Source organism: Lissotriton helveticus, chromosome 3_2 (assembly GCF_964261635.1).
Source record: "Lissotriton helveticus chromosome 3_2, aLisHel1.1, whole genome shotgun sequence".
Taxonomy (NCBI): domain Eukaryota; kingdom Metazoa; phylum Chordata; class Amphibia; order Caudata; family Salamandridae; genus Lissotriton; species Lissotriton helveticus.
The window spans coordinates 476351187-476373120 of NC_136062.1; the positions used below are offsets into that span (position 1 = coordinate 476351187).

General features: G+C 45.3%; 1 protein-coding gene across 3 annotated transcripts in view; it reads right to left on the reverse strand.

Moving 5' to 3' along the window:
* Positions 1-21934, reverse strand: part of PHF21A (PHD finger protein 21A) — a 419360-nt gene that overhangs the window by 221038 nt on the left and 176388 nt on the right. For 2 of the 3 annotated variants that reach the window (XM_078684393.1, XM_078684391.1), the window contains exon 8: positions 3478-3567. The exons of the other annotated variant lie outside the window; for it this stretch is intronic. In XM_078684393.1, coding sequence (XP_078540519.1) covers positions 3478-3567 — 90 coding nt within the window. The remainder of the gene's footprint in view (positions 1-3477; positions 3568-21934) is intronic. 3 annotated transcript variants of the gene reach the window in all.

A 21934-nucleotide genomic window follows, 5' to 3' on the forward strand; every position in this document is an offset into this window, starting at 1 on the left:
GCTGTGGGCCTGGTGTTGATACAGCATTGACGGACTTTTGTTTGTTGTCGTGCTTTCTACTTTGTGTGGACTTCGGTGCAGGCGTCTGAGGCGTGCACTTTGTAACAGAGTAGATTTGCTCCTTTGAGGTGCTTTTGGTTTTCGGCTCGAGGGCTTTGACCACCTTTTGTTTTTCGACTCTGTGCCTCGGTTCGAGGGCCTTATGAGAGTCAAGTCCTTTGTTTGTGTCACCGGCCGTTGACACCGACCCTGTCTGCTCGACGAACTTGGCTTTAGTGATGGCATGTAGCGCACCAATCTTTGGATCAACAGCTTTTGCGGTGGATCTCTTTGGGTCATCGACACTTGGCCTCGACGTCGATTCCGATGTGCTTGCCCTCTTCGATCCGATGGCTGCCTTTAGCAGTTTCGGTTTCGTTTTCTCCTCGGTACTTTTCAGTTTCGCTTTCTGGTGGGCGACCGATGGCTCATGTGTAATATTCTTAGCTAGGCCGAGGCGCGGGGCTATAGAATGTTGAACACTATCTTGGCTAAGGCCTTTCAGCGATGCCTCGACCGGAGCCTTGGAGAGTGTAAGAGTGTCTTGTTTAGGCCCAGTACCCACTGTTGGGCCTGGTTCATCACTCGAGTCGTCGTCGACGGCTCCGATGGGGGGCACGTCGTCCCTTACCTCTTCGATGTTTTCATCGTCAGCGATGTGTTCCTCGTCGACCTCATAGTAGTCGGAGCCGTGCTCCGAATCTGGATCCGACGTCTGTTGTGGATCCTCAGTGTCGACGATCTCCTCGTCGTCTTCATCGAAGATATTCACCAGGTCGGGCGCTGGCTTCGACATCGTCTGTCGTGCTGCACGTCGGAGCCTGGGGATGCTCAGACGTGAGTCCCAGACACTCGACACCACTGGAATCAAGCTAGCCGGGCTGATGAGAGGTGTTACCTCGAAACCGGGCCGGTCCTCAGATGCTTGTTTCCGTTCTGGGAAGGACATGGCTTTTGTAGTTCGGACTGGACTGTTCCCATGGGGCAACAGGGTCAGCGCTGATTTGCATATCGCCATTGTCTAACCCAGGGTGGTGTGGAGTGGAAAAACGATGGATTTGGGCCCAGATCTTTTGACTGGGGTGAATGTGTGACATTGATCCACATTCTGTCCATCATTGTTGTGTTTGCACGTCGGAGCCTAAGCGTCTTCTTGGACCGGAACCGAGCACAAGCGAAGCAGTTGTCCTCGTTGTGGTCGGGGGATAAGCACTTGTTGCACACCTGATGTACATTGATGTGCGGGTATTTTGCGTTACAAATAGGGCATCGTTTGAATGGACTCCGTTCCATCGACGATCGGGCCTTTGGTGTCGAAAAGGCCACGCGGCGCTCTTCGACGTCCTGCTTCGAAAGAAACTGGAACAAGAACTCGGCACCGAACGAGAGAAACAATACCGACGACCCCGAAGGCCTTTTGGCCTCGAAGAAAAGTTTCCGAACTGGAGTTAAGAGAAGAACATCCGAACCCAATGGCGGAAAAAAACAATCTGAGGATGGAGAGGATGCCCATGCGCACTGTAGTCTAGGGGAGGAGCCACCTATCTCGTAATACTTCGAAGACTCTTCCAGGACAACAATGTGCAATTGTCCGGACCCAACACTAGGCGGCGATCTATGCATAAGATGTCAGCAGCCCACATGCCTCGAACACATCATTACACACTGTTGTCACTGTTGTTCTGTCCTAAACACATCATTGGAGATTGCTCTATCCAGCCTGTGTACCTTCCTTCCTCTGTCCTGAACACACCATTGGATATTGCTCTATCATGCCTGTGTGCCTTCCTTGCTCTGTCCTGAACCAGTCATTAGATATTACACTATCACGCATGTGCTTTCCTTTCTCTGTCATGCACACAAATCGCTACGGATTTCTCTATAATACTTGTGCCTTCCTTCTTCTGCCCTGAGCACATCATTAGATATGGCTCTATCACCCATGTGCCTTCCTTGCTGTCTTGAACACACCATTCAATATTGCTCTATCATGCAAGTGTGTTCCTTCCTTTGACATGAACACATCTTTGGGTGTAGCTCTATCATGCAGGTGCCTTCCTTGCTCTGTCCTGAACATGTCATTACATACTGTTGCTCTGTCCTGAACATGTCATTGGATATTGCGCTTTCCTGCCTGTGTGCCATCCTTGCTCTGTCCTGAACACGTCACTTGATATTGCTGTATCACGCACTTTCCTTCCTTGCTGTAACCTGAACACGTCATTGGATATTGCTCTATCCTGCCTGTGTACCATCCTTGCTCTGTCCTGAACACGTCGTTAAATATTGCTCTATCCTGCCTGTGTGCCATCCTTGCTCTGTCCTGAACACGTCACTTGATATTGCTGTATCACGCACTTTCCTTCCTTGCTGTAACCTGAACACGTCATTGGATATTGCTCTATCCTGCCTGTGTACCATCCTTGCTCTGTCCTGAACACGTCGTTAAATATTGCTCTATCCTGTGTGCCATCCTTGCTCTGTCCTGAACACGTCGTTAAATATTGCTCTATCCTGCCTGTGTGCCATCCTTGCTCTGTCCTGAACACGTCACTTGATATTGCTGTATCACGCACTTTCCTTCCTTGCTGTAACCTGAACACGTCATTGGATGTTGCTCTTTCCTGTCTGTATTCCTCCCTTTGTCCATCTCTGTCATATAATTTGGTGCTACTATATCCTGCGCATGCATCACTACAGATTGTTCCATCATGCATGTGCCATCCTTTCTCTGTGCTGAACATGTCACTATATATTGCTCTATCCCACATGTGCCTTCCATACTCTATCCTGAGCATGTCCTTGGATATAGTTCGGACATGCCTTACATGCTCTGTGCCAAACACGTCACTAGATATTGCTCTACCACGCACATGCCTTTCATGCTCTGCCCTGGCCAAGTCATGGGATACAGCTTACTCGCCCGGGTACCTTCCTTGCTCTGCCCTCAACCGGTCATCTCATATTGCTCTTTCCTGCCTCTCTGCCTTACTTTGTCCATCTCCGCCACATACTCTGATGCTATTCTATCCTGCACACAAATCACTACAGATTGCCCTGTCCTGCTATAACTGGAGCACATCACTGTATACTGAACTTTCTGCACTGGGATCAATAAAAGTTGCTTTGATGGAAACATCTATCATGGCTTCTTGCACTATCATGCACGCATAGACATTACAACTACTCTCTGTGTCACTTATGTCTGCAGGTTGCTGAAGCCTTCACCTGTCCCCAGACATACGTTTGTGAGTGGAATCTACGATACGTGTTCATCTTGTACCAAGGTCTGCCCGGCACACATACTTAGGATTTTTTTCATTGGTCACACAGATAGGGAACGCCAACGCATTGCGTGTATTCTAGGGCACATGTATCTTTAAATCCACTGTGCTCTGTGTGTTTTATCACTCATGAGTTATGTTTTCCAGAACTCACCTGTGGAAGAAACGATGGACGAGGTGTGAGTCGGGGAGGGGGAGTGAACTGTGGAACCTTTATCGGCTGAGACGTGGTCGCCTGCACCTGCTGTACAGAAAGGAACAGCACTGAGATGGAGCGTTCAATGACCAGTGCAATCTTTACACTGCAAACAGCCTCCATTCACACAGGATGCCAAGCCTAAACCTGCCAGCAGGGCATAGGATGGGGAACATGTTGAAAAGCATGAGGGAATCACTGGAGCCAAGGCCAGTGGAAGGCATAGTGAACAGAGGAGGTTCACCCTGGCACCTTCATATGCCAAGAGCTTTCGTACCTGCAACACTACTTTTGGAGCTTGCTTTACTTTTATAGACCCTGCTATCTAGTGATTCAGCCAGTATACAGACATCTACTAAACAGTTCTTTAGAAAAAGATGACAAAGGTGGCAACAGTGGGGCAGTCCCAACTACGGACAGTATCAGTAGAAATCCTCTTTGCTCTGAGGCGGACACACTCAATCTGCTTTTTGAGTCACCACATCTAGAAGATAACTCATTTTGTTATACCACTATTGTTTCTCCAGTAGGTCAAGTGATCGGTAAAAGACCACAAAAGCTAGCAAGATGCAAACCAGTGTCACAGGTAAGGAACAGATTTTCAAAACAAGGGGCTATCCACAGAGTCACACACTTTGAACTGGACAGCAAAGTATTATACAAAGGCAGTGTGGTATATGTCATTCGTCTATGCAGAATCCTAAAGTTACGTACCCTACCATATTTACAAGAATCAGAACCCAAACTTTATGGCCTTGCAAAGGTATGAAGTCAATGTTGCTGATTTGCGCTTGTCGGCAGGTGGATTTTCCGAAGATCACAGCAGCTACTGCCAATCCACTTGCAGCTTGTAAACTAAAGGCTTCAGGCAAAAGACTGCTCGCAACACCTGAATCATGCAAACGCCTATCAAACATGTTTCTGATAAAGATTTACCCTACAGAGTTTCTAAAGCTTAGACAGAATGGTCATGCAGTTCAATTATATTGTAAAACAGTCACTTGACACTCATGCACTACTGGCATCTTCATTGGGTAAAAACATTCAAAGAGTAGATGGACTAGAGAAAAGGAAAGAAAAGAATGGACTGATCGATGCAACAGTCAAATGAAAAATAAGTAAATGAATAAGGAAGAAGAAGTCACAATATGCAACAGTAAATAGTCCATTTTAAACAGCCGTAATCTTGTTCAAAGTTGAGTTGTGCAAGAAAGGAATATCTGAGCAGAATTTAAATGGAAACTGCATCAAGGCAGGATGCGATTAATGCATCTGATGTGACCATTGCTATTTAGGACATGACATCCTGAGTTAGCATGTAAGTGAACTCTCTTCAGTGGGGGCTACGCTCTTCCTCAGCAGCATGGTATTGCTTCTTTGAGAATGGTGCTTCCCAGAACACTTAATTTAGAATTAACTTGATGTGGCTCGCATAAGGTTGTCTCGATCAAGGCTGAACAGTCCAGGGCAGCTTCTCTGGCACCCACCTTCTAACACTACGAAATCTTACATCTGACGTTCACCAAAAGACTGACGTTTACCTACTTTATCAGCTTTACCAATGTATTGGTTCGGAGTCTCATGAATACCACTCAACACATTTCAAGGAGGTGATCACTATATTACCATCGGCATTGATATCTCAAGCATCGAGTAGGTGTGGAAATGTGTGTAGCCCCCCAGCAGGGTGGTAGACTCACAGTATAATCCTCACCCATGGTGGATGAGGACTGATGCCCAAACCAGACCATAGGGAGGAAACTGGTGGCATCGCTTGAACAATGCCTAGGAAGACATCTTTTCTCTGCTGTCTTTCTGAGCTGTCTACTGTCAAAGACCTACTGTGTCGAATATGTTAAAATATATACATATTTAACGGGTTCTGAGACTGCCCCTTACACTTGACTGGGTGGCTTTCTTGTCAATCTCAATCTCCTGCCTCTTATTCAAGGACTTAACCCCATAATCTTTGTTTGTCTAGCCTCTGGAACATTTAATTTTTACCTACATCAGATCGTCTATAAACCCACACACAATGTTGGACACATCCTAGATGTCATTTTTGCAAATACAGAACTAGTTAACGTTCAAGGGATTACTCCAGTCACATGGTCAGAACACCATTTGCGTGCTTCCCAAAAATAAACACAAAGCAACACACCCAACACCACCTTACATGCATCCACCTATCGACCTTAGAACAAACTTAATTTTGAACACTTAGAAACACAACTAGCATTCAGTACAGATCCAGACACAAATTCCATTCAAAAACAATATGAGAGGCTACAGGAAGCTTTTGATATCCTAATACCACTATGAACAACACAACAGAACAAAAGAAAACTGGCACCTTGGAGAAATACAGAGCTAAAAGACATAAAACAGCAAATTAGAAAGCTACCTGACTCAAAACAAACACCAATCAAGAAAAACTTCACAATAGCAGGGGTTCCCCAAGGCTCTATCGCCTCGCACATGCTTTTCAACATCTACATGAAGTCATTACCTGCACTAATCAATCTATTTCACCTCACGTGTTATAACTATGCAAATGACACACAAATACTCCTTAAACCGGAAAGCCCCAAAGACATTGAAAACTCACAAATGTCCTTCAATTACCACTTTCTCAGTTGTTTCCCCATCTGGGGCGAGCGGCTGTGTTGCCGAGTAGTCCTATCTTAAATTTGGTGTGTCTCTCCTGCCCATTCCTTCTGGTCGGGAGCAAGCTTATTTTTTTCTCCTTTTGAAGTGAGGATTTTTCTCTCTCCCCCCGGCCCACCCTCCACCTCCTCCAGACCAGAGCTTTCTCTGTGTCGACAACACGGACTGAAACTTCCAAAGAGCTGCTGTTATTTGAGTCAGAAAGAGCGACACTTGAGGTCTCCTTTTTGGTTATTGCGGACTCTGAATCATCAGTCAGTGAAAAAAACGGGAGACTACTGTTGCGGACTTTGGGCCCCCTGACTTGCCATGAGTTAGATGGTTATAACTTATTTCTCCTGGGGGCGCAATACAATCAAACCCTCTACCCCCAGTCTCAGGCTGACCACGGTCTGCTAGATTACTAACTGGTTGCTCTACGGTCGCACACTCATCTAATGCCTCGAAGGGCACAGTTTCTGGAGCCACCGATGGTAAGGTGATTGTTATGGCCGCTCTTAATGGTTCTCACTTTGCTCCGGCTTGCAGCCGGGGCCTTTCTGGCGTAGACTTGACGAAGTCCGGAACAGACGATGGATCCGTACTTTTTGTTCCTTTACTTCTGGTGACAGAAAACAAATCCGCTATTAAGGGCTGTTCACTATCAGGCTCTATAACATTAAGTCGACAGGCAGGGCCCGCTGTAACAACTTCCTTCTATTGTCAGGCTTGGGTTTCCCTTTTCCTGCGCCTTCGTCTCCTTTCCTTCCGCCTCTCCCATCGTTGTTAGTTTCGCGACTGCTTGATGCCTGCGTTGTAGATGGCATAGCCCCAGTAGTCGTCGCAGTAGCTGTGTGCGGGGGTCTCGTGTTCGCCGATTATGCCCCTCTTTCTGTCATTTCTTAGAGGGTACCTCATCCTTGAGCCCAAACCTCAAACAAAAGTCAGAGAAGCCTCTTTGTCAGCTCCGAAGCCAGGTAAAGTATAGTTCTTTGAACCACACTGAATACAGTGTCTATTGTTTCCGCTTCGTTTTAAGTCACCAGTTACTTTCCTGGTTCTCTACCATCAACACCAGGTTCTCCCTGCAAGCTCCGTGTAGTTAAGGCATTGTAGTCAACCAACAAGCTATCGAGATGGGGTGGAGCAGTGAGGGAATGTTCCTCGTAAGCCATCTTGCACACATATTTTCATTTGTCTCAGATCCATAGATCAGTGGATGACATGGAGCCATCTCAAATTGAATGCTTCCACAACGGAAAAACTCACTTGTGGCGATTGGAAAAATTATGACCCACTCACCGCATGGCCTGGCGATCTGGGAACAGCGGCTAAAGTATCAAAGGAAGTAAGAAACCACAGAACTACAATGGACTCCAAACTATCAGTGAATGCCCAAGTGGACAAACTAGCAAGATTAAGCTTCGCTAATATGAAAACTCTGCGACGCATCTTCCCCCACCTGGGATTTCTACACATGGTCCAGGTTACAAGCTCTCTTGTTCTGTCTCAGCTTGATTACGCCAATAGCCTCTACCATGGATCATCTTCACAACTATGAGAAGACTACAACGGATTCAGAAATCTGCAGTCAGACTGCTCTTACATGTAAAACCACAAGCCCACATCTCCCCAGCCTTGAAGGCCCTGCATTGGTTACCGGTTGCCAGAGAATCTACATTCAAGCTGCTTGGTATCAAACACAAAGCGATACATGGATCAGGACCACTCTTCATCAGGAAATACATCACCAAATACATTCAACAAAGGGCCCTCTGCTCTAGATTGGCCTCTTGCCTTAAAATCCCACCATACAAGTGAAAAACTATATGTTCATCATTCTCTGTTTAAACAGCCAAACTATGGATCTAGTTACCACCAAACATAAGATCCACAGATAACTAACTACCTTATCCTCAGAAAACTAGTCAAGAGTTGGCCATTCCCCACATCGCCACGATATTCAAACAAATATACAACATATCCCTGGGTATATAAGCATTAAGGTGGACTATATATGTGCACCTAGATTTGTATATTGCTTAGTATAAACATGTATAATAGTTGTTTATAAATATATAGGTATTCGTTAATTCTGCTTAACAAATATACTTATTACTTATGGTTCTATTATTCTATGTTTAACAAGTATATAGAGGACTGCATAAATAAGTAAATTGTTTTCACTATCTACAATTGCTTTACTATTGAATTACAAATAAAACAAAAAACAATGTCATCACATGAGTCTGAGTTTATTATATACAACTTAAATCTACATTTACTACCCTCCTTATACCTAAAGACCTTCCATGTACTTATGTATCTTTATATTTATTACATTACGTCTATTTCAGCAGTTCCAATCTACTACCCTATACCTCTCTTAATATATCCTCTACCTCCACTCTCTCATTCATCCCAAACCCCATTCTACTATGAGCCACAAAATAACCCTTTCTAGACTCTTCCCTCCTCTACCCCTCCTTGCCTCACCTCTTACACCCGTGGTTCCCAAACTGTGCGCCGCGGCACCCCGGTGCGCCGTAATGAGGAGCCAGGGGCGCCGCGACCACAATATGGAAAAGTGAAGCCTCTTTTTTCTGCAGCCAGTCCGACCCTGGCCACCGCCACTAGCTCATCGGATTCCTCCTTCCTGACCTATTTGACACAAAAAACTGAATCTGATGGCAAATGATGTCAGAACCTTCAACCCCAGAAGTCTCGTCTCCATTATTAAAACTGACAGGTTTTGCTGTCTGAATCCTTCAGCTTTCACCGACTTGGGGTTTGGCTGCGAAAGTGCCTAACCTCTGCTCGCTCCAACCCGCACCACTTAATGAACAGGCATTTAATGTCTGTGTTTATTGAGCAAACTTTCCATGAACCCGAGGGAAGGCCCCACTGCTGGTAGGGGCTGCTTTGTTTTGTATGAAAGACACGAGGCGCACAGAGCTATGCTGTTCTACGAGGCAACTATTTGAAATGGAAATGGGTCTTGGAAGCAAGGGGGTGCGATTCAGCAAAGTGTGCAAGTTAAAAAGGGTGGCGCTGCGGAATCGATAAAATTTAAGTGCACATATTAAAGTAAACAAGTATTGGAATGTGGTGGCTCACAGTCATTGCCAATGGCACATGCTTTTCACTTCCCAGCTAAAGATCACCAATATACATAGATGGACTGGAGAAAGACAATAAGGGAAACCACTCACACACCTCAGCGCTAAATAAGTTGTGCCCCAACCCTCATAGTTGTACTTCCCAAAAAGTAGTTGTAGGATAATTCTATAAAGTTGACTGCTGGGTCTGGCTGAAGACATTGTGATGTCAGAATTTAACACTAATAACTTATTACATCTGAGTAGCTTTTATACAAGGATTGCAGGCTTCCAAATATCATAAAAGGCATAACATACCGCCTGCCATATGTTAAAGATATTGTAAGTCACAGAGAAGTTCTGTGACCCTATAGGGCCATGGCTTACATACCACCCCCCTTCCCACCGGTAAAAAAATGGTGGGGAGCCACGGCCAACTGCCAATTAGGTCAAGGGAGCCACGGGTCAAAAAAGTTTGGGAACCACTGTCTTACACGATTCAGATCTCCCTAGCTAGCCTTTTAAAGCCCTTCCCTATGACTCTACCCCTCCACCTCCCCTTTACTCCTCCCAATCCACCTCCTACATACTCTAAAACAGAAGCTACCGAAAGTGCCCGTCCCCCGTGTTTGAAGGGTAAGTGAAGCTCACAGTTCTTTCAGACTGGCCGCGGGGTTCAGAGGCAGTCTTCTTGAAAGAGCATTGGCAAAGCCCTCTGGAGCATTGGCAAAGCCCTCTGGAGCATTGGCAAAGGGTTAGAAAGCCCTTGCTCGTGGTTGCTGCGCCGTGACGTCACGGGCAGCCACGCTGTTTATACCGTGCTAAAGCCAGAGCTCGGCTTGGCTGCTTCAACGCGTTTCTTCTTCTCTTCTAAGCTTTGAAGAGCATTGAATGAATGAAATCCTGCTGGTCTGCTGTCAGTTTCGCTTTGGGCAGTAGATGGCAGTGTTGTCACATCTACAAGCACCTCTGGTCATCGCCTTACCTGCACAGCAGTAGCACTCGTGTCCAATATTATCTCACGCAGAGGGCTTCGGGGCGGGCCGATGCTCGTCATTGATTGGCTTTCTTGTCAATCTACTTCTCTTGCTTTCTATTGGACGGCTTGCCTTCGCATTTTATTTTATTTAATGCAATTTTCTATAGCTTGGACTTTACCCAAAGGTGTCAGAGCGCTTCACACTAGAACCAAGACAGTTTACACGAGGAAATTTACACACTTACAAGTTACAAACACAAACGAGGAAGATGAAAGTGAAATAAAACAATAGATGGCAGTCACACAAAAATCAAAAACACAAAAGGATTCGGATCGTACAGGCATAGAGACATATTTACAACACTGTAAGAACTTCCTTGAGGGGTATGCAAAGAGATGCATTAATTCTGGAAGTGTCTTTGGAAGAGAAGAGATTTGAGGTCAGCTTTTAAAGTCCAAAGTAGAGTTGATGGGATTGTGTAGTGTAGGAGGCTAGTTCCAGATTCTGACCGCATTGCCTGAGAAGGATTGAGCCATCGATCTTTCCCTTTTGAAGGTGGAGGCTCAAGCAGTATTTTTCCCACATCACAAGAAGGTCTCAAGCCTCCAGAGATTTTAAGTTTATTTGCCAGGTATCGAGAGGAGGATGTGTGCACGGATTTATGGCCGTACAGGCAAGCTTGTAGATTGATCTTGCTTCAATGGGAAGTCATCGAAGAGAAAAAAGGATGGGAGTGATGTGGTCACTTCTTTTGGCCCCAATGACAAAACGAGCCGCTGAGTGGAGTACGGATTTGAGAGGGGAAAGGTGAGATTTGGGGAGGCCAGTAAGCAGAGAATTGCAATAGTCCAATCGAGAGAGAACCAGAGACTGGACCAAGGTTTTTAGGTCTTGCTCCGGAAGGAAACATCGAATCCCCCAGAGAACGCGCAGTTGATAACATGCATTCTTTGCAATGGAATTGATGTGTGAGTGTAGATTGAGCTTTTTGTCAAGAATGACACCAAGGGATGTAGCGCTGTTGACAATAATAGGTTATCTGTTCAGTAAGTTCAGGTTATTCATCCAAGATTGAACAGGAGGAGGGGAGAGTGAGGTAGAGAGGAGAAGGAATTCAGTTTTGGAAGGATTCAGAATGAGTTGATGAGCTAACATCCAGTTTTGAATAGAGTGTAGAGTTGAGGATTGAGATGTCGTGTGCGGAAGACACATTAAGGTAGATTTGGGTGTCATCAGAATAAAGGTGATAAAGTCTGCCAGATTTCCTTAAGCGATTACCCAATGGTTCCAAGTAGAGACTGAAAAGAGTGGGTGTGAGTATAGATCCTTGAGGGACACCTTGACCTACCGCCATTGAAGATCAAAGGCTGTTCATTATTTTAATCACTTGAGATCTGTCCCAGTGGAATGAAGCAAACCATTTAGGTACTGTGCCTTCCAAGCCCATTCTCTGTTTTTAAAGTGTTTAGACGAGTTTTGTGATTAACAGTGTCAAAGGCTGCAGAAAGGTCAAGAAGAATCAGAAGCCAAGACTCCCCCGAGTCCAGTACACGCAGGGCATCGTCGATGACTTGCAGCAGGGTTGTTTCAGTGCTGCAGTCTTGCAGGAAACCAGATTGGAATTCAGCAAGAAGGTTGTTGTTCTTATTATGTAAGGAAAGTTGTTTCGCTGCACATCTTTCTGTGATTTTCGCAACTAGCGGGAGATTGGTGATGGGGCGGAAGTTGTTGAGGTCGTTCTCTTCAGCGGAGTTTTTTTTTCTTCTTTTTTTCTTTAGACGTGGGGTAACCTGATCTGTTTTAAAGGCAACTGGAAGGGAGCATTGGCTGAGGAAGAGGTTAATCACACTAGTCCAATAGGAAAGAGTATGCGTGTATAAGTCAATGACGATATTACTTGGTATGGGGTCGGAAGAATTATTAGAGGGTTTCGTTTCAAGAATGCATTTGAGGAGGGCATCTTCAGAGATCATGTCAAAGTGTTCCCAAGTGACTAAGGATTTGCGCTCCTCTAAGGGGGTGGGATGAATTACCTGATACACCTGTGATTTCACTTTTTCATCAAAGAATAAAGCAAATTGAGCAGCTTTCTGTGGAGGACCCTCAGGCTTGAAGGTTAAGGGAGAGACGTTTGAATTTTTGATGAGGTCAAATAGTTTTTTGGGTCTGTTTTTGGCTGAGTCGAGGAGGTTTCGGAAGTGCGACGCTTTTTTCCTGGAAGATGTGTTTGTGGTATTTTGATCTTGCCGAGCGCAGAATAGAGAGATTAGTGGTGGATGGTGATTGTCTCCAATGTTTATCCAGGAGTCTCAGGTTCTTCATTTCTGCATAAAGAGATTTATTGAACCATGGAGCAGAAAGAATAGGCCTTTTTTTTTGCATTTGAAGTGGAGCAACATTATCAATTTCGACTGCAAGGCTGGAAAGGCATTGGGAAGTAAGCACGTTGAAATCCAAATTAGGGTCTAATGTTGGAAGTGATCGCATGGCAGAATCACATAGAAAGTCAAGGTCAATATTTTTGGTGTTACGGAACGAGGTAGTAGTCCTTTTAGGTTGGTCAAGAGTTACAGAATGAGAAAGGTGAAGAGAGAAGGGGGTGAGGAAGTGGTCGGACCAGTCTACTGGTATAGGAATAGCAATAGTTAGCATATCAGCTTTGGCTATAACACGTACAAAACGAATAATTGACGAATGCAGAACAATGCCATACATTCACCCCAGTACAGAGATCTGGACCTAAATCCATCGTTTTTTTGCTCACCCTGCCATTCCAGTTTGGACCCAGCCATATGCAAATCAGTCGACCCTGCGCCCAATAGGAACAGTCCAGCCCAAACTGCCAGGCAAGGTCCTCCCTGGCCTGGCATTGTCAGCATTCCGTCCATCATTTGTTTGCTGGAACACTTGGATATAACACGGTCAAGAATTGAGCTCTTCAAGTGTGTTGGTTTCATGCAGTGTTGGATAAGATCATTAGCTGAGAGTAAAGTGGCAAGCCTATTGGCAGCTGAGTCTTCCAAGGAGCCCCAGTGGAGATTTAAGTCTCCCAGAAAAATCTGTCTGTCACTTTGAGCGTTCGCTAGCGAAGTTGGTGAGTTCCTCCAAGAAAGAAGAGCAGTCACTGGGCAGGTGATAAATGGCATGAAATCTGAAAGGGGAGCAGTGTTGCACTTGAAGCTCCAAAGTCATATGTATGGAATGAGCTTCTGGGAAGAACCTTGAATTGAAGGGAGTTTCTGAACAGGATTGCAATACCTCCCCCTACTTTATCAGTTCTATCGTTTCTACAGATGGAGTAGTCAGTGGGTAGCAGAAGATCGAAGAGAGTATGAGAGAGTGTGTTAAACCAGGTCTCCGTGAGGAAAAGAATGTCAAGATTGTGAAGAGTGATGGTGTCAGAAATTTCGAGCTTGTGTTTGAATGCAGATCTACAATTGTGTAGCAAGCAGCGCAACTCTGACAGAACTGTTTTGGTGAAGGGGGCGATTCGGCTTATAGGGGTGATCGGGATAGTGTTCCTGTAGGAGGTTGCCAGGATAGAATAAGGCTGATGTTTAGTTCTGGCAGAGGCGATAGTCGGGATGGTGTACAGAGTAGACACAGAAGGAGAGGCGAGGGGACAGGGATGGCGTTACAAGTCTTGTAACTAGCCAATACATTAGTGCTGTCTCTAGATGACAGATAATGTGTGGCTTTTTCGGGGCGCGGGAGCAAGGTAATCCTCTGGAGTTCGTGCAAGTGGGTGCCAGCCAGGGGAAAAAGTTTGTTAGGAAAGGTGGAAATTTAAGTACTAAGTAGTGAGATGGAGGCTTAAAGCTGGGAGATAGAGCAGACGAGGAATCCTAGTTTATTTTCTAGAGAGAGTAGGGCGCAGCACGGAATGTTAGGAGGATCGATGGGTTCCGGAGGGAGTGCATTTGGCGAGGGTGTAGGAGTGAAAGGTGGAGATAGATGGTGGTTGAGAGAAGTTCTTGGTGTAACTGAGGTGGAAAGAGTTATCTTTGCAGCTGTTGAAAAGAGGAGAAGAACGGAGTTAAATTTTAGGAGGAAATGTGTGTGGAAAGTGGAGGGAGGGCGGACTGCGGGGAGGGGAAAGAGGGGAGTCATGAAAAGAAGGTGGAGATAGATGGTGGTTGCAGGAAGTAGTTGGTGCATCTGAGGTGGAAAGAGGTATCATTGCAGCTGTTGAACAGAGAAGAATTGATTTCAATTTTATGAGGAGACGGGTGTGGAAAATGGAGGGAGGGTGGAATGAGGGGAGGTGAAGGAGGGGAGTCATGGAAAGGCATGAGGTTTAGGGAAAGGCAGGAGGTTTAGGGGAAAATAGGTTCTATTTGAGCTGCGTTAAACCTCAAAATCTTCCACATAGGTAAAGAAAGAAGTGCACTTTATTCTTCTTATAAAAAAAAGCATTGGAAACGTTTGAGATTGACCTGAGTGGGGATTTATAGTTCCAAAACCTTTTTTTAATGTCTGATAAAAAATCCTTGTACTTAATGAGAAGGAAAAGGCTCCTCATCTTACAGCATACGAGAAATAAGAGCATAATTGAAGAAGCAACTGTAAAAATCCCAACCCTACCTCCTTTGGAATGGTGTATGGAGAATCATCTTTACAATTACATTACATTCTGCACATTGCTACTTTTTGAACCCGATCTTTATAAAACAGAATAGAACTTTAACAGTTGAGGCTTGTAGGTGTTTATTCGCTTTCCCAACTGTAATAGCTAGTGCAAAAAGTTTCAACTTTTCAAAATGTTTTAAAAAATTGTTTTTATTTTCTATGTATACGTGCAATGGCTCTCGCTCTCTATTCTGATTTCCACAGAATCGCAGAATTTATTATACAGTTGTAGGTTTTAATAGCGCTCTATATCTGGTAACCAATGTTGGGTGTACGCTTCATATACTTGTATTATCACCCTTCATTATTGGAGTGGTCTGAACAGAATATTCCTTTCCTCTAGTCATTTATCCTTACAGTACTATACCTGTTCCACTTGGACTGTATTGTGTATTTGCACTTTTGGGTCTCTATGACTTTATTATAGAATGTACTGTATTTTGCATTGGTTCTGCGTATTTGCACATCTTAAAGCTCAGTACTTTACTATGCAGTGCATTGCACTACATTCTATATTTATTTGGATTTGATTTTTCAATGGATATGTATATGTAATTTTGTAATCTAATACGGATTAGATGAAACAGTATATTTCACTACTGTAGTCATATTTTAATTGGTTCTTGAGGATTGCCAAGATGGAAGTAGTACCATTTGATTTGGGTAGGGTCTTTTCAAGCAACTGCCTGAATAAAGATCACATAAACCATTGTAAACGTAAGGCATAGCCCAAGGCCTCCACTATTTATAGTCTGTATAAGTGTTGTGGGAAAAGGAACTTTGTACAAGTTGTTAACTAGATAAAAATCCAGCCAACACTGAGTTATGCCTATGAAGTGATGGATGTGCAGGACTGGACCTTCATTGAGATGGCAAATATAATATGTGATTTTGTGATTTTGTAATCTAAAACAGTATATTTCACTACTGTGGTCATATATTTTTTATGAACGTGCCTTTTCTGGCAATGTTTTTATTATGTTGTAATGATGATTGTTGAAGGGCCTCGAGAGATTGCATGAGATGGGCATCTTTGGGACAGCTCTCCAATGGCTGCAAGACTTCCAGAGTAAAAGAACTCAGACCATCTCGCTGGATACCTTGAGGTCCAGCACAATATTAATTGACAAGGGGGGTCGCAGGGCTATTGCTTAAGCCCCACATTGTTCAACATCTACGTGGCTCCTTTGGCTTACATAGCAAAATCCTTTGGTTTTGAAATGATATCGTATGCGGATGACACCCAGCTTGTCATCTCCTTTGGGGATGACCTGGAGAAGATCAAATGTCAGTTTTCAAACTGTATGAAAGTTATAGCAGACTGGGTGGCAAAAAACTATCTGCAATTAAATACAGAGAAAACTGAGATGATAATAATAATTGGGAAAGCAGAGCAACTTTGGAGTCCAGAATTGTGGCCTATAGAATTGGGCCTCACTCCTATACCTAAACCAGTAGGGAAGAATATTGGCATAAAAATGGATTAGTCTCTGCCCATGAAAAATAAGGTCATTGCCACCAGTTAAAGGTGTTTTAACAATGCGTCTGATGAAGAACGATTTTTCCAACCTTCCTCTCTCGGTTAGGAAAACCTCAGTCCAGGCCTTGAATCTCAGCAAATTAGACTATGCCAGCGCTATACTCTCATCAGCCAATGAGTCATTATGTCCAAACTAGGGTGGTCAATAATACAGCTGCAAGATTTGTATGCAATCTTCCTTCCCACTCTTCGACAGAACCTTTATTGAAAGCCCTGCACTGGCTACCCATTAAGAAAAGGTCAATTTTTGAAAATGTGCTTCCTTACATATAAAACACTAACGGGAAACAGACCTAGCTACCTACATCAAAAACTGAAGTACCACTGCCCAGTTAGGGATCTGAGTTCTAAGGACAAAGGTCTGCTTAGTCTTACTCGGTTCCCTCGGACTAGATGTGGGGGCAGGCCTTTTTCTTACCTGGTCCCATACTATTGGAGTGCTCTGCCTCATCATGCTTGCATCTGCCCTGATTATTTAAAATTTAGACAATTACTCAAAACAATCCAATTTTAATTGTTCTGTGTTATGTTTTTCTGCCTGTGTTTCATCGCTAGCACGAAGATACTTTCTTCGGAGGTGATGCGGGCGCTATAGTAAGTTATATTAGCATAACATAACTATTAAGTTTTCCTTCTTCCTTCTTGATATACAGGATACTCTTGATCTTAACTGATAATTACTTCTGCCTCCCAGCTAAATTTAAAGTAGACCCTAGGTATGACCATACCTACACTTCCACCTTCGTGCTGGCTAGCAGGATACTTTTGGTGCAAACAGATCTCTGCTTAGGTTACCTGATACTTTTGGTCTCGTAAAATGTAGCTATCAGGGGTCTTAATTATTGTGAAGAAAGAAGTCTTCAGAGTTTGGTCATCTGTTGATGCGCGGATGGTGAGAGGGTAGATTGAAGATTTAACACCACTCATCAAATTCAGGACTATTATCCAATGTGGCTGGAAACTTCCTAAATAGTATGAGCGAACAAGGATAGCTTTCAATTCATCGTATGTTTAGTTTTCACAGATGTAGTCATGATTACCTGCTACCCTGCAGCCTTCGACACAGCAAACCATCGCATTCTTGTCCACAGACTCAGAAAATTGGGTGTCAATGGAAGTGCCCTGGCATGGATGCAGTCTGTCCTGAGCAATAGATCCTTCCAGGTCTTTGACAATGAGGTAATCTCCAAGCAGATGCCCCTCTGTTGTGGAGTTCCCCAGGGATCCTCTCTGAGCCCCACCTTATTCAACGATTATACATGCTCCCTGGCAGAGGTAGTTTCACCCTTCGGAGTACACAGTCACCTATGCCGATGACACGCAATTAGTGATCGGGCTTAATAGAGCTGAAATCCCCCCTCCCAGTCTATGCCCATGCTTGGAAGAAATTGCTAGCTGGATGAATGAGTCCTTCCTGAAGTTGAACGGGGATGAATGAGTCCTTCCTGAAGTTGAACGGGGAAAAAAGTGAGATCATGATTCTAGGCAATCACTCACCCATCGATCTAAACGCAATCTGGCCGACCTCCCTTGGCTTAGCCCCCACCCCCAAGACACAGTTAAAAAGCCTGGGTGTCTGGATCAATCAAGATCTTACTTTTAAGATACAAGCACAGAAGACGGTGGCCACGTGCATTGGCATCCTGAAAATGATCAGGAAGGTTCTTCCCCTTCTTCCTTTTGAAGCTAGAAGGGTTATGGTCCAGGCCCTTGTTCTGTCTCGGCTGGACTATGCAAACACCCTTTATTTGGGTGCCCCCGCAGCCACCCTTAGCAAACTTCAGACAATACAAAACTGTGTAGCAAGACTTCTATTAGACATTCCCAAACATCTTTCAGCCAAACCAGTCTTGAGATCTCTCCATTGGCTGCCTGTTAATGAGAGAGTTAATTTCAAGGCCTTATATATCATTCATAAATCTCCTGCAGGAACAGGCCCGCCATTCTCCACAACACCATCCAGCCCTACCGGCCCTACAGAAGCCTTCACTCGAAGAATAAAAATCTGGTCACGGTCCCTAGGGTCAGGAGGATCAGAGGCGGGGGTCGGCAATTCTCCTTGAACGCGGCCCGTCTTTGGAACTCTCGTCCCTCACCTTTACGTGCAGAAACCAACCACCTAGCCTTTTGCAAACTGTTAAAAACGTCACCTTTTCCCTAAACTGGTATAACTCCTCACCAATACTCACTCACTACTAGCTCTGGGATGCCTCCGGGTAGCCATGCGCTCTATAAATGTCTTTTTCATTTCATTTCATGCGGAAAGCTATACGGAATAATACAGTCTGCAAAACTCTGGAACACATTGCAATTAAGAGTGTATTCTTTCCCGTCATTCAGAGGGGTGAAAGTCCAAAACAGTGTTTGAAGGGGAGTCTACTTGTCTTAGCATAGGGTGTTGAGGAGTGATCTCTCATGAGTTTTAGAGCCAACTGGCAAGGGATGACAGAAGAGAAATAAGGGCAGGTAGGCTGGTCCACCCTCAGCTGGGAATGACTCAGTAAGCACGTTGTCTTGATGGCATTGGCTCAGGTCAGGGGCGAGGTATGGATGTGAGAGCAGAGGCCAGAGCTGTCTGGGAAGAACATAGAAGGCATGCTTGCTATGAAGCCAGTGGGCAAAGAGGGTGGCATAGATGAGGGCAGAGCCATTTCATTTTCTACTAGTAGACGTGGCTACTTCAGGAACCACAGGCATGGTAGAGGACTGGGAACGTTCTGATGTTTGGCTTATTATATATGTGATGGGGTGGAAGGGTGTGTTCACGGTGGGATAGTTTTTCACAAAGCAATCATCCCTAAGCATATGTTGTGATAGCTACTGACCCATCATGACAAAAAATAAAATCAAGAAAGGCTTCCTATAATCTTTAGCATGAAAAGTCACATTTATTAGACAAGTCCATCGGTCTACCCTTTAGGATTCCTAGGAGCATTCTGAGTCAGTAGCAAAGCCCATTAACCTGCCGTAAAGGCTTTCAGTGAATGCTACGAATCAGTACCAAAGCCTGTCGACCTGCCCTACAACCTTCCAGTGAATGCTAAGAGTCTTCACTAAAGCCTGTCGACCTGCCCTACAGGCTACCCGTGAATGCTACAAGTCAGTACCAAAGCCTGTCGACCTGCCTTACAGGCTGGGCGTGAATGCTACGAGTCAGTACCATAGCCTGTCAACCGGCCCTGCAGGTTTTCAGTGAATGCTACAAGTCAGTACCAAAGCCTGTCGACCTGCCCTACAGGCTTCCAGTGAATGCTACGAGTCAGTACCAAAGCCTGTCGACCTGCCCTACAGGCTACCCGTGAATGCTACAAGTCAGTACCAAAGCCTGTCGACCTGCCTTACAGGCTGGTCGTGAATGCTACGAGTCAGTACCATAGCCTGTCAACCGGCCCTGCAGGTTTTCAGTGAATGCTACAAGTCAGTACCAAAGCCTGTCGACCTTCCCTACAGGCTTCCGATGAATGCTACGAGTCAGTACCAAAGCCCGACAACCTGCCCTACAGGCGTCCCATAAATGTTAAGAATCAGTACCCAAGCCCAATGACCTGCCTTGCAGGCTTCCCGTGAATGCTATGAGTCAGTACCAAAGCCTGTCAACCTACCCTACAGGCTTCCCATGAATGCTACGAGTCAGTACCAAAGCCTGTAGACCAGCCCTACAGGCTTCCCGTGAATGCTACGAGTCAGTAGCAAAGCCTGTCGACCTCCCCTACAGTCTTCCCATGAATGCTACGAGTCAGTACCAAAGCCCGACAACCTGCCCTACAGGGTTCCCATGAATGCTACGTGTCAGTACCAAAGCCTGTCGACCTACCCTACAGGCTTTCCATGAATGCTACGAGTTAGTACCAAAGCCCAACAACCTGCCCTACAGGCTTCCCATGAATGTTAAGAATCAGTACCCAAGCCCAATGACCTGCCCTACAGGCTTCCCGTGAATGCTATGAGTCAGTACAAAAGCCTGTCAACCTACCCTACAGGCTTCCCGTGAATGCTACGAGTCAGTACCAAAGCCTGTAGACCAGCCCTACAGGCTTCCCGTGAATGCTACGAGTCAGTAGCAAAGCCTGTCGACCTAGCCTACAGTCTTCCCATGAATGCTACGAGTCAGTACCAAAGCCCAATGACCTGCCCTACAGGCTTCCCATGAATGTTAAGAATCAGTACCCAAGCCCAATGACCTGCCCTACAGGCTTCCCGTGAATGCTATGAGTCAGTACAAAAGCCTGTCAACCTACCCTACAGGCTTCCCGTGAATGCTACGAGTCAGTACCAAAGCCTGTAGACCAGCCCTACAGGCTTCCCGTGAATGCTACGAGTCAGTAGCAAAGCCTGTCGACCTACCCTACAGTCTTCCCATGAATGCTACGAGTCAGTACCAAAGCCCGACAACCTGCCCTACAGGCTTCCCATGAATGCTACGTGTCAGTACCAAAGCCTGTCGACCTACCCTACAGGCTTTCCATGAATGCTACGAGTTAGTACCAAAGCCCAACAACCTGCCCTACAGGCTTCCCATGAATGTTAAGAATCAGTACCCAAGCCCAATGACCTGCCCTACAGGCTTCCCGTGAATGCTATGAGTCAGTACAAAAGCCTGTCAACCTACCCTACAGGCTTCCCGTGAATGCTACGAGTCAGTACCAAAGCCTGTAGACCAGCCCTACAGGCTTCCCGTGAATGCTACGAGTCAGTAGCAAAGCCTGTCGACCTACCCTACAGTCTTCCCATGAATGCTACGAGTCAGTACCAAAGCCCAATGACCTGCCCTACAGGCTTCCCATGAATGTTAAGAATCAGTACCCAAGCCCAATGACCTGCCCTACAGGCTTCCTGTGAATGCTACGAGCTGGAACCAAAGTCTGTCGACCTGCCCTTCAGGATCCCCAGGCATTCTCACTCACTAAGTTCATCGACCTGCTCTATAGGATTCCTATGCATATTTAGAGTCCGCACCAAAGCCCATCGACCTGCCCTATAGGATTCCCATAAGTATTCAAATTCATTCTGTGAGTCAGTACCAAAGTCTACTGACCTGCCCTTCAGGAATCCTACACATGTTCAGAGTCAGTATGAAAGTCCATTGAGCTACCTTACAGGATTCCAGAGCATGCTCACTCAGTGCACAAGCTCATCCACCTGCCCTATCGGATTCCAATGCATGCTCAGTTAGTAAGAAAGTCCACTAAGCTATCCTGAGGGTTCATATGTATGCTATTTATGAGTACCAAATCGGTCAAGCAGTCCTTTGGGATTTCTATTTATGCTCCCAGTTAGTAATAAACCCCAACAATAGGATGCCCTTGGATGTTCAGAGTCTGTACCAACGTTCATGGAGCTGCCCTACAGGACTTCCATGCATGGAGAGTCAGAACCAAAGTCCACTGACTCCCCCTTTAAGCTTCCCACGCATGCTTGGAGTCAGTACCAAAGTCCACTGACTCTCCCTTTTAAGCTTCCCATGTATTCTGAAAGTCAGTACCCAAGTCCACTGACTCTCCCCTTTAAGCTACGCATGCGTA